This window comes from Capra hircus, chromosome 28, assembly GCF_001704415.2.
Source record: "Capra hircus breed San Clemente chromosome 28, ASM170441v1, whole genome shotgun sequence".
Lineage (NCBI taxonomy): Eukaryota > Metazoa > Chordata > Mammalia > Artiodactyla > Bovidae > Capra > Capra hircus.
Genome location: NC_030835.1, coordinates 37,425,684 through 37,438,718, shown reverse-complemented (window position 1 = coordinate 37,438,718; position 13,035 = coordinate 37,425,684). Strand labels below are relative to the sequence as shown.

Sequence of the window (13,035 nt, the reverse complement as noted above, 5' to 3'; positions counted from 1 at the left end):
AAATCTGACATTATTTCAAAGTAAAATTGAGAAGAAATTGTGGAAGACCACAGCTCTAACTTGGGCTTCCCTTGTGGCTCAGACGGTAAAGAATCTGCCTGCAACTCGGGAGACCTCGGTTCGATCCCTGGGTTGAGAAGATCCCCTGGAGGAGGGCATGGCTACCCACTCCAGTACTCTTACCATGGCCGGAGGGAGCCTGGCGGGCTACAGTACATGGGGTCTCGAGTCGGACAGGACTGAGCGACTAAGCAGAGCACACGTACAGCTCTAACCTGATCTGCGCTATTAAACCAGAAAAAGGAGAACCTTGGCTCTCAAAGCCTGAAGACTCCCCATGGTCAGAGGAAACTGGCTGGTTTCCTCTGACCCAATTCCTTGGGGTCGCAGTTCAGTTCAGTTGCTCGGTCGTGTCCGACTCTTTGGAGTCGCAGAGTCGGACACAACTGCGCGACTAAGCGCACTGTATTGGCTCTCAAAGCTAATGCGATTTTCTCAACCTACTCAGCGTGCGTGATAAGTCGCTTCAGTCGTGTCCGACTCTGCCATCCCATGGACTGTAACCCGCCAGGCTTCTCTGTCCATGGGACTCTCCAGGCAAGAATACTGGAGTGAGTTGCCATGCCCTCCTCCAAGGGATCTTCCCTACGCAGGGGTCGAACACACGTCTTGTAAGTCAGCTGCACTGGCAAGTGAGTTCTGTTACCACTAGCGCCACCTAGGAAGCCCCCGCCTCCAAGGTCCAAGCCTCCAAAGCCTGCTTTTTCCCCACCACCTCGTTATTTCATAACCTGTCATTCCTTATTTTTGTTATGCCTTCCTCCACTATTATCCTCCCCTTTACCCCTCATTGTCACCAGCAAAATTGTACCCATCCTTCAAGCCCAACTCACTTGGTAAAATTCCCTGCTATTTACAATAGGGATGAAATAGTGTCTCTAGATACAAATTGGTGTCTGTATTCTGTATCCCCAGTCACCATACCTAGTGAATATGTGGTAAACAGACTTTGAAGTAATAAAAGATAAATATTAGATTATCATTAGGTAAGTCATTGACTCAGTAGTTTGGGTGGTGAAAGCAAGCGACCTTGAATCTTTGGGGACAGACTTGCTATTTTTGGAGAGCTGCTTAACAAGTTACTGGGAATGTATGTGACCTTTTTTATAGTCCACATCAGATAACATGATGGAAAACCATTATTTATTTGCTTGGCCCTGATTTTGCTTTTGAGTCCCTCAGTTTGACTTCCCGTAATTGTGACCTTGTGGTATCTCACAGAGAAACACTGTATCTGCAACTCAAGCATCTCCATCTATTCTATACCATCCAATGAAGATATTCTGTTCAATTTTCTTTCAGAACGTCTTCCAGTCAGATTCCTTGCTCACTCTAACATTCCAAGAATCACTTCCTAGCTGGAGCATGGTAACCTCATTGAATCTGGCTTTCCTGACACTTCCTCTCCACACTAGCCTACTGCATTCCACTTCCAGATGAATCTGTGAAATGCTAAATTAAGATTTGCATCTCCTCTATGTTACCATCCCACCGATCATCGCGTTTCTTGTGTGCTCATACACTGCCCTCGTTAAAGCTCTTATGCACGTCTTCCTCAACCATATAATTTAGTGCTTAATTTTATGATCATATATATATATATATATATATATATATATATAGAGAGAGAGAGAGAGAGAGAGAGAGAGAGGCTTCCCAGGTGGCCAATGGTAAAGAATCCACCTGCCAAGCTGGAGACACAGGTTTAATCCATGTCAGGAAGATTCCCTGGAGAAAGAAATGGCAAACTGATCCAGTATCCTTGCCTGGGAGATCCCATGGCGGGCTACAGTCCATGGGTTCTCAGGGTCGGACATGACTTAGGGACTAAACAACAAATATATATTACTTCCACAATTAAACCATGAAACTATTCCTCTGGGAGATTTACCTCTTATACATATAAAACCCATCATACGATGTTAGACAAAATTCCCTAAATAGGAGCTTAAGTTTAGACAAAAGGTGGAGAAATGGCCTTTTGAATTTCAACAAAGAATGAAAGGCAGCCCACACTTCAGGAGGAAAATGGTTAAGTATGAAAGAGACAGTTAAAAAATGATCCACACTGCTATTAACAACTGTTTTTTAACCATTTAGAGATCACCAATGCCTTTGACTAGTTTCTTAAACTTATAAGCGCTCTTTTCATAAAAGAGTACAAATACATTTTGTAAAAAACGTTAGGGGTTTCATGAAATCTACTCCACTATCTCTAATCTCCCCAGGTTATTAAAATTAACAAGATCTCACCCTCAGGTTATTTCAGTAGGAAAAAAAGGTTTTGGAGAACACTGAAAAACGTACCATCTTAATCTTATCTGAGATTGTAAACTAGTTTGGTAAAATGTAGTTTAGGTGATCCGGGAAAAAAAAGTCAAATTCCAGAAATGCCATGAAATTCTCGAACTCTCTGGAGAAGCTGGGAAGAAATAGGCAAGCAAGAGGGCAGAAAAACCCAATGGTATAAAACCTGAACTCCAAAGCTGATCATCTTTGTCCTTTAGAGCACTTTTTCTATAACACACCAAGTAGATGACATTGGGAGTTCCTTGAAAAACAGGGTTTCATGATCAGGTAAAACTAAAAACAGTAGGTTAAGGAAAAAACTTTCCTAAAGTTTAAAATATGCTAATATTATAGCTCTAAGAGGCTTCCCAGGTGGCACAATAGTGAAGGATCTACCTGCTAATGCAGGAGACCCAAGAGACCTGGGTTCCATCCTTGGGCTGGGAAGATCGCCTGGAGGAGGACACACTTCAGTCTTCTTGCCTGGAGAATCCCACGGACAGAGGAGCCCGGAGGGCTACAGTCCATGGGGTCTAAAACAGGTGGATATGACTAAGTGATTAAGCACACACACACTGAAGCTCTAAGGGAATGTGCTATATATAAGCATTTCCAAAATATATTTGATAATAAATTCCCAGAGTATTTCCAAGGAAATACCAGGAATACCAGGGACTGGTATTCCGGAATCTCATTTTTGAGAAGCATTGTTCTATAGATTTAAAAACTCATCCATTAAATGTTAAACTAACTTCTGTGAAAAGGGTCATCACAAAAGTGAGTCAAAAATAAACATTTGGGCTTTGGGGCCTTAAAAAAAAGTGTTTGTTTTAAAGAAAGGATTTTCTCTTAGTGGAAAGGTCATCAAATGGGGTGAAAAACCCTAATTACTGATTTTAAAGGTTTGGAGCAATACAGTGGTTCTCAACCTAGATGCATATTAAAGTCACTGTCCACCACCTTATAAAAATAAGAGAAAATCAATAACCAGGTATCATCCCAGACCAATTAAATATGACTTTTTGAGAATGGACCCTGGGTATTGACTATTGTTTTAACAATCCCCAGATGACTCCAAGGTGTACTAATGGGGTAGAGTACACTAAAAGCTTAAGGGAGTCACAAAGGTCTAATAACATTAAAAGACAAGAAAAAAAAAAAAGCTGCTAGTAATGGCTTCAAGTGTTAAAAGAAAAAGCCTTTTTGATTTTTCTTTAGACAAACCTCCAAGTCATAAGTATTCATGTTCAGACTCAAGCTAAACAGTGTATGCAAAGATATAAGAATGCCTAATAACTCCTGTACATAAATCTTGTTAATGGACCTTCAATTCCTACAGGCAGAATATTCCCTTTTTAAAAAAATTAATCCTTTCTGATCATATATGCTGGAAAAGTATATTTCAGTCAGTCATCATACAGAAATGAACTAAAATTACTTAATCTTTTAGAAACAAAATCAAGGATTCACAAACTATGGCATTTTATTTCAGAGCCTTTGCTTACATTTGTACAATATATTACATAATTCTTCATTGTTTGCAGATCCTAATATATACTTTATAGCTTTTATTCTATAAGCTTTTCTTCAAGGTTTTGCTGTCAACAAATCTTTACAGTCCTGTACAAATTTGAATAACTTGAAACCATTTTCAACAAAATTAGTTACTGTAAGCACACACTACAAGACTGAAAATGCTTTTCTTAGAAAAGTTGAATGTAAAGGATTCTGACACGTTAGCATCTACAACAAAACGCTTCGAAATTCTCACATGTCGTATTGCCAGAAAACAAATAAAACATGCCAGCTCCATCCAAAAAAAGTACACAGAAGTACAATTAAAACAGTAAAACAGTCTGTACAGTAAAGTACTGTGTATTAACAGTGCCAGGTATTAAATAGCTTGAATGAACACATCCGCAATATACAAATGTCTTACAAAGGTGTAGAATTAAATACAAGTGCCAAACAGAACAGAGATTGGAATCATACAACATAAAGTCAACACAAGTGAAAACAATTTTGCGTTCATTTTGGATTTTATACAAGGCATTTAATTTTTATAGGCCTACCACCCCAATTAGCTATTTATACTTAAAATAACCACCATCCTTTTGAGACGGTTCGCAGCAACAGCCTTGAACCATACTAATAAAGTTTACTTGCTCCTGAAGTCCTCTTGTTGTAGCTCATAATAAAATAAGCAATACAAATGAATTATCTGTATTTAAAGAAAAAGAAACATTTACAAGAAAACACAAAAATATAACTGTTATAATTCATTATGAATAAATATACACTTTGAACTGGCTAAGTACAATCTTTATACATTGTTTAAGATTTAATACAGTTTATTAGCCATTTTCTTTTTTCACACAATGTATTATATCAAAATTAAAAAAAAATACTGATTTATAGAAAAATGGCAAAGTACAGTAGTTCCATTCCAATTTGAAGGGGCATGAAAAGCCACTGCAAGACCTTTTAGCCTAATTCAAACCTGTAAACATGTTCAGTCTTTTTTTTAAAGAGAATCTTTAATATTTGGTTATCAGGATTGATGTCTAACATCCTGTTAACTGCAGGTTTTGAATTTATTACATGTGCTTGACTTATACAATTAAAGCCACCCTAAGGTGACTTGCTTTAAAAAACAATTAGCTTGTACAAATGAAAATAGGTTCATATTTTTTCATAAATAAATGGAAAAATATCAAATGTTCCAGCTTTAACAAAATACAAGGGAATACATATACAGTAAGTTTTCTTAACATGTTCTGGCCACCCAACAACTACGCTTACTGTATCGTCTCTACAGGCAGTGAAAAGCCTCCATTTGCCACAGTGGAAGGCCTTCAAGTTACCAGACACACAATTCCCAGACAAGTTGGAAACAATTATTGCTTGAGGAAAAGCAGTCCATTGTACTTTTTCTTCATAAAAAAAGTGCACTTAAGTGCCAAGTCAGCTTGTCAAGAAACAATTTTAAATATAAAATAGTGCTTGTCTGATTTGTTTGTGCCGCTGTGCAGTATAAAAAGGCGCGGCCCGGAGCCGGAAGTGCAGAGTGCCTGGCCAGCCCGCCGTCACCTGCACTCCACCGACACTCCGTTCTGGGGCGCGCCGGGCAGGGGCGGTTCAGCCAGCGCCAGCATGACGGCAGCCGTTATGGAGCTGGATGAAGGCGAGGACGACGACGAGGAGGTGGCAGCACCTGCGCGGAAGGGAAGCCGAGAGCTTAGTAACTGCACCAAGCAGCAACACGCTAGTCCTCTAAACTGAGATTCGGCCGCAGTCTCCAGAATCATTTAGCCGACTACGAGAGCAGTCGAGTTTTAGGATACCATAATGTGCACAGAGGAGAATCCAGCGCACCTCAGGTAAGGGGACACTGCCCAACTACCGGAAGCAAGCACCAAGGAGAGACCAGGGAGCTCTCCTGCACTGCTCAAAGGAAGGTAAACTGTGGGCTCCATCCACGGAGACATGGAAATAAGATAAAGGCAGACTTGCAGTAATAATGAAACAAATGTCAAAAAGACCTTGGAATTCAATAGGAAAATCTGTGACCTAGCCCCACGTCTTTTCCCCCTTCCAATTCCTGTATCCTTCTGCCTCTGGAGTTCCTTATGAAATGAAATGGTGATGAGAATCGAAGGCTAATTGCTTTTTAAAGTTGGGGAAAATAACTAGTACTACATATCACATCATAACTGCCTTTTGCTCCACTTGGTTTACAAAGCAAATGACACATTATTATTTTCCTCAAAGAAATTCTCTGTGTTATAAATCAGCGTTTGAAGCTTATTTTTTATGGAATATATGCACAAGGTTAAAAAAAATCATTCAGAGATGGGAAATAAGGGGGGGAAATGAATTTTCCTCTGATTCAAGACCCTCCTCATCTTCCAAATTTCCCTCCCCACTGTTACCAACTGCGCCACCATCTTTAAAACGCCACAAGAGGGACTGGTAAATTTGGCCCCGGGGCCAAATCTGGTCTGCCCATTTTTGTTAAGAAAATCTGATTGGAACACAACTATGCCTATTTGTTTAGATCTAGCTTATGGCAGATTTCATACCTATGATGATAGGGTCCAGTAGTTCTAAAGAGACTACAAGGTTCACAAAGCCCAAAATATTTATTATCTGTCTCTATAGAAAATGTCTGCAACCCCAGTTCTAGAGGAATTTTATCATAGAATCTAGACACATGACATGCATATTTAAAATGAAAACACTAGTAACTTTGTGTTTAAAAATGCAAGTGGAAGCATAGTACAGAGTCTAACTGGGTTTTTACACTTAACAATGTGAGATGTTCCTTATCACTACATATACAGATTTACCTTTTTCTTTTCAAAGTTGAATAGTTTTCCATTATGTTTATGAACAGCAACTACTTTAATTCCTAGCCTTTTGCTGTTACCAACAATAAATGAATACTTAAGAGCATTATAATTAAAATTTTAAGTATTTAAATATATTATTAGAGGATACAGTTTAAAGATTTCTATCTTCTACTATAAATACTACCATAACAAACTTCTTTGTGGCCACATGTTCTTCCTTGGGACCCATTCTTAGAACTGGAGATAGCTAGTTGTCCAAAGACACAGTCAAACCATTTCCCAAGGTAATCGGGCCTGTGGTCCATCTACTTCATTTTACTGTGCTTTGCTTTTCTGTGCTTCAAAGATACTGTTTTTTACAAAAGGTTTTTGGCAATCTTGTATCCAGCAAGCCTATTGGCACCATTGTTTCCAACAGTATTGCTCACTTTCTGTATGTGTCACATTTTGATAATTCTTACAATAATTCAAGCTTTTTCATTGTTATTATATTTGTTATGGTGGTGGGAGCAGTGAGTTTTGATGTTACTATCACAATTGCTTTGGGATGTCATGAACCATGCTCATTATTATAAAAGACAGTGAACTTTTTGATTACTAAAATAATAACAAAGGATTTAGAATAAAACAAAAACTTAAGCTGATCGAACAGCAGCAGGGTTTGAGAAAACTGACTTCAATTCTGAAAGAAGTTCTACTGTGGGTAATATGCCATCAAACAACATTGCAGAGAAATCATTCATGACAGGAAAAGCCAATTGGTAGAGCAAACTTCAGAGTACTACAATGTAGTCTTATGTTAAAAAACTGCCACAGACAAACGCCAACCTTCAGCAATCACCACCCATCAACATTGAGGCAAACCCTCCACCAGCAAAATGATCACAATGAAGGCTCAGATGATGGCTAGCATTTTTAGCAATTAAGTATTTTCAACTGAGGTACGTTTATTATTCTTTGGAACATGATGCCATCGCACACTTAACAGACTACAGTACAGTGTAAATATAACTTTCATATGCACTAGAAAACCAAAGACATTCCTATGACACATGTTATTGAGACATCTGCTCTTCTGTGACAGTATGGAAACGAACCGACAACATCTTGGAAGTAGGCCTGCACTTTGTTTCAGCAGCTCTGTCAGATTAAAACAACCCCCTTCCCTCAGATTTTAACCTCTCTCACTCCCTCTGGTCCTTCAGGTTCAATGAAAATGTTACAGCCACTCTGAATCTAACACAACCCACCCAATCACTGCCTTAGCATTGCTCTACTCTGTTCACAGTGCTTTGTACTATCTGACATATTACTAGTTTTTTAAAGGGAAGCAGATGGTAAGCTCCATGAAATTGAATATTATGGTTTGAGATAATTGTTTTAGATAAAGTTTTTCCATTTTATAGATGAAGAAAATAAGCCAGAGCGGTTACTGCCTGAAGAATCACAGATACATTTCACATGAGCCCAACTGTCGAGTCAAAACTCCTTTGTGTTTAGGTAAAGTAAGGTAAAAACACTTACTTTCTCTTTCTTTCTTCTTTAAACGCTTTCTCCTCCGATCTATGGAAGCTACTTCCGATTTTAATGATAGATAATGTTTTCTGATTTCTTGAAGTTTTTCTTGAAGAACTGTGATGCGTTCAGCACTTGTCATATTTTCCAGGTCCGCTGTGAATTTAAAACTTTCATTAATATGCATTTGTGAACAAAATTTTAATATATTAGAGAATATATAGTGTGGTTGCAGAATGAGGTCAAGACAAACTTTAAAAAAAGGCTTATAAATATTGTTTGCCTAAGTTTTCTCCCCAGCCTAAAAAAATGCCCAGCACTAATACATGCAAGGTAATTTTTGAATGAATGTGTAGAATTAAAGATCTTATGACCTAAATAAACATGGATGTTAAAATTTCCACATTTGTGCCCATCCCCCCAAAAAATCCACCTATGTGTACAGCATCACCATAGTATATCATTAAAAATTATACTTAGAAACAAGACTGGAAAGACACCAAAAATTTTTTTTTCAAAATGTTTAAATTGCATATATTTTTGAATGTTAGAACTCTGAACAAAATTTTTTTCTTGTCTTTTTGTTCTTTTTTTGATTTTTTAATAAGTATGCATAACTTTAAATTGTTAGAAAAATTTTCAAATGCTCTGAAGCAATTTTCAATCTCCTAAGAATACTTCCTTGCATGAGAAACTCTGAAGTAATCTCTTTATAAAAAGAAAAACAAACAAACAAAAACTTGTAATGGCTATTTTTCAGGTATACAAAGGTACAAAGAGTAGTATGACAGAGTCACACATACTCATCCAGCTTCAATAATTAGCAATTCATTGTAAATTCTGCCTCATGGATACCCTAAACAATCCACTTTCCAGGAGCAACGCTAGATTTTTTATAGTACATTTCTGACATTATATCAGAAATATCTAGTCGATGTTGGTATGTGCCTCAACTGCCTTAACATACTGAGTCAAGTCAGTCAGACAGAGAAGGGGAAACATCACATGACACCATTTATATGTGGAATCTAGAAAATGACGACAAATGAACTTACAAAACAGAAGAAGGCTGACAGAGAACAATCTTATGGTTGCTGGGGGGAGAAGGATGGCGGGAAGGGATAGTTAGGGAATTTGGGGGACATGTACACACTGCTATATTTAAAATGGATAACCAACAAGGGGGAAAAAATTACTGGGAGGAAGTTTCCATCGCTTCACCTCTGACTTAGCGTATGTCACTTACACATCTGAAAACTCCATTTGTAAACTTTGGGTAATCGATTACTGGGTTCCTTGAGGTCAGGATCCTTATCGCCATTCTTTCCGCATTTTCCTGGAGACTGCGTCCTAGCAGGAGATTTGGTACCATGAGCCTTCATTCCAGTGGAAACTGATTTGATGGGCTGAGTCTTAGTTACACTTTCACCAGCAGAAAGTTCTTCACTATCACTACTATTTGCTGAAAAAGAAAATTTTTTTTAAAGCATTAGTAAACAGAAAAGTAATCATAATTTGTTACAGATTTTAGTGGACAATTTAAAAATTAACCATTTCCATTCACTACTATAGTAAACAACTTGCTTTACAGACCCTGACTAAAAACTTGGAAAATAATCAAGTATAAACATAGCAGCATACCAGTTAAGGAAAACAAAAACTCTTCTTACCTGAATCACCAATAATGTATTTAAAAAAAAATACTCAAAGTAATCTTTCATTATATATGGTGATTACCAAATATGCAGTAATTATTTAAATAGCTTTTAACTCTACTATATTAAAATATATATATAGGTAGATAATAGAATACAGCATTTTTTTAAATGAATCATATGAAATCTTCTTAATTTCATATTTTAAACTGTGTACATGCGACACTTTCCTACTTCTCTGGCCAAATCAATGACACACTATCATTACATTCAATAAAGAGTTCTTTGAAAATAAATTCCAAATTTTAATATATACAATGATTTCTTAAGAAACTCCTACATCATAACCTGTTGACTAAAGTAAATCATAGGTTTTACCCTGATAAATATATTCAGTAATTTATGAAGAATTCAGAAGTCTATGCAATAATGTTAAATCTGCCTTTGTTGATTAAAACCTCAACGAAGTGTGTGAGTGTGCGTGTGTGCGCACGCACATGCTCAGTCATGTCTGACTCTTTGTGACTTTATGGACTATAGTCTGCCAGGCTCCTCTGTACATGGAATTTCCCAGGCAACAATACTGGTGTGGGTTGCCATTTCCTACTTCAAGGCATCTTCCCGACCCAGGAATCGAACCTCTGTCTCTGTTATCTCCTGCATTGGTAGATGGGTTCTTTATCACTGCGTCACCTGGGAAGCCCAAAGCCTCAGTACCAGAATGGAAATCTTTAACATCTTGACATGTGAATAGGTGATGGAATTGCTATTTCCATAAATTACCTCTTTCTGGATACAAAGCATTACTGTAGATTCTATGAGAGTTAATTCATTTGACTAAATTATTCTCAGAGAACTGTTTCCTCATTCTGATTTACCAAGATCTCAGTCCAGTAATTAAAATGGAAGAATATATGATCAACTGCTATAGCTCAAAATTATATGAATATGTCAACTGACTTGTTGAAAATGAGCCCTCTTAGAGAATGTCATTTAAAAGTCTTAAAGATAAAAACATTACAATGTAATTAAAAAAGTCTTGAATATCCTTTCAGTTACTCCAAATGTGGCATCAATCTGGCATCAAATTTATCCATTTTCTTTTATCAGTTCTTCATTTAACAATAGCTACCCTCCAAAAAATATAGTTCAGCTCTAAAAAACTGAAAAGTATTCCAGATAGGAAAGACACAGAGCAACTCCTCCCCACTGTGGTGTTCAGGAGTAAAGAAACTCCACCACTCTTTTGTATATGTCTTAAAAGAATCCCTTCCCAGTCCCCCCACTGCTGCTCTGGAACCCCTGGCAACTCCTAGCTCAGCCACCCAAGGCTTGGCCCCACTCTGATGCAGTGGTCTGCCTCAGCTCGGCTTTCATGGCCTTGCTGAACACAGCCGCCCGGGGCCCCGAAGGATGCCATATTCACCGCCTGGAAGTCATATGGGCTCAGCAGAACCGCGGGGAGCTGGCCGCAAAACCCTTTTCTGCACTGAAGTGCAGGCAAGCCGGCCGATAGCAAAGGTCAGGCAGTGGAGGTGGCAGGAATCTCCTGGAAGAGCAGCAGGAGGTCAGTGTGGGGCACCTGAAAAAAAATTCTTTACATATTTTCTGCTTCGTACTTTGTCTACGAGAGAGAGAAAAAAACGTGCAGCTCTCAGGAGAAATACAATATATATATTCCTGCAGACTGATAAATAAGAGTCATTGCTAAAGTCATTAGTTAGAACATATTTAACCCCTGTATTCTTAGAGCTGCTCTTGAATACACAGTTCAGGATATCGAAGATAAAGATATTAGGCTGCAGCTATTGGAATCATAGCTCTAAAGCTATCTTGGTTGTTCTCTTCTAGGCTGATTTTGCCTGAATGGATTACAAAGCAATCAGTTTCACTGTAATAAAAAGAATATATAATTCAAGTATTTAATAATATGTAATATATATAATGCAAAAGAATCTGCACATAAAACTAACAAAAATGTTGGTGTTTATATTACACTGGCTATTATTTTTTAAAAAGATTAAAAATCAGCAATCGATACTACTGCTGAATAACAGCAAATTGCTCAATCCTAGAATCTACCTGCAGTCAAGAGACTTCTGTGTGATTTTTGCAGGGGTAGAGACAACAATCAAAACATTAAGTATCCCATATCCTAAATCCCTTTTCTTAAAGGGAGAAAAAAACACATCCACCATCATCTTCATATTTAAACATTAGAGATTTCACACTTACTGCCTTTCCCCTTCTTTTTGTTGTTTACCACTGCAGACTTATGGCTTCGTTTCTGCTTTTTTGACGAATTTCCTCCTCCCTGAGCTTCTTTCACTCTTTTCTGACCTGTACAGGCTTTGATGGGGAAAAGAACTATTAAGTAACACAAAATAAAATCAAGCTTGTCCCCAGGTATAAATTAATTCCACATTTTAGAAGAATAGACCAATTCTGAAACTACAGATGTTCTTTGAGATTTATAAGTTATCACAGAAATTATTAGAATTTTAAAAAGTCATTAATGAGCTGAATTATAACACATCATAAAACTAGAGTTTTTTTAAAAAGCAAATAAAGCACTACCCTGGTGGCTGAGTGGTAAAGAATCTGCCTGCCAATGCAGGAGACATGGGTTCTATCCCTAGTCTGGGAAGATTCCACATGCCGCAGAGCAACTAAGCCTGTGTGCCACAGCTACTGAGCCCACGCTCTGGACCACGGGAGTCGCAACAACTGAAGCTCTCCTGCCCTAGAGTCCGGCTGGGCAATAAGAGAAGCCACTGAAATGAAAAGCCTGCACAGAGCAACAAAGAGTAGGCCCTGCTCACCGCAACTAGAGGAAAGCCTGTACAGCAACAAAGACCTAGCACAACCAAAAATAAATAAACAAATAAACATTTAAAAATGAAAAACAAATAAAGCATGCATATCCTTCTTGGGCAATGGTTAACATGTATACCATTTACAAATCCAGTACAGTAGTTCTAAAAAATATTTCATCATCTTGGTAGGAAGTTATTCCAAAATATTATAAAGTCTCTCTTTTCCTCAAGGATTAGCTCAAGTCTTACCTTCCCTGATGTGCAGGCTTCAAAACTGCTAGTCCAAACTACAGTTTCTCTACTTCTAATAGGATCCTCAGCATCTGCTGTGTTTCTAGTGTCTAATTA

The 13,035-nt window shown here is 37.9% G+C and overlaps 1 protein-coding gene across 7 annotated transcripts in view; it reads right to left on the bottom strand.

Annotated features, from left to right (window-relative positions):
* ARID4B (AT-rich interaction domain 4B) overlaps nt 3,808-13,035 on the bottom strand; it is a 139,422-nt gene continuing 130,194 nt past the window's right edge. For 6 of the 7 annotated variants that reach the window (XM_018042288.1, XM_018042291.1, XM_018042286.1 and 3 more), the window contains 4 exons: nt 12,107-12,220; nt 9,463-9,678; nt 8,226-8,372; nt 3,808-5,563 (listed from right to left, as the gene is read on the bottom strand). In XM_018042288.1, coding sequence (XP_017897777.1) covers nt 5,436-5,563; nt 8,226-8,372; nt 9,463-9,678; nt 12,107-12,220 — 605 coding nt within the window. In that variant the 3' untranslated portion in view covers nt 3,808-5,435. The other variant, XM_018042292.1, reaches the window with a different exon arrangement.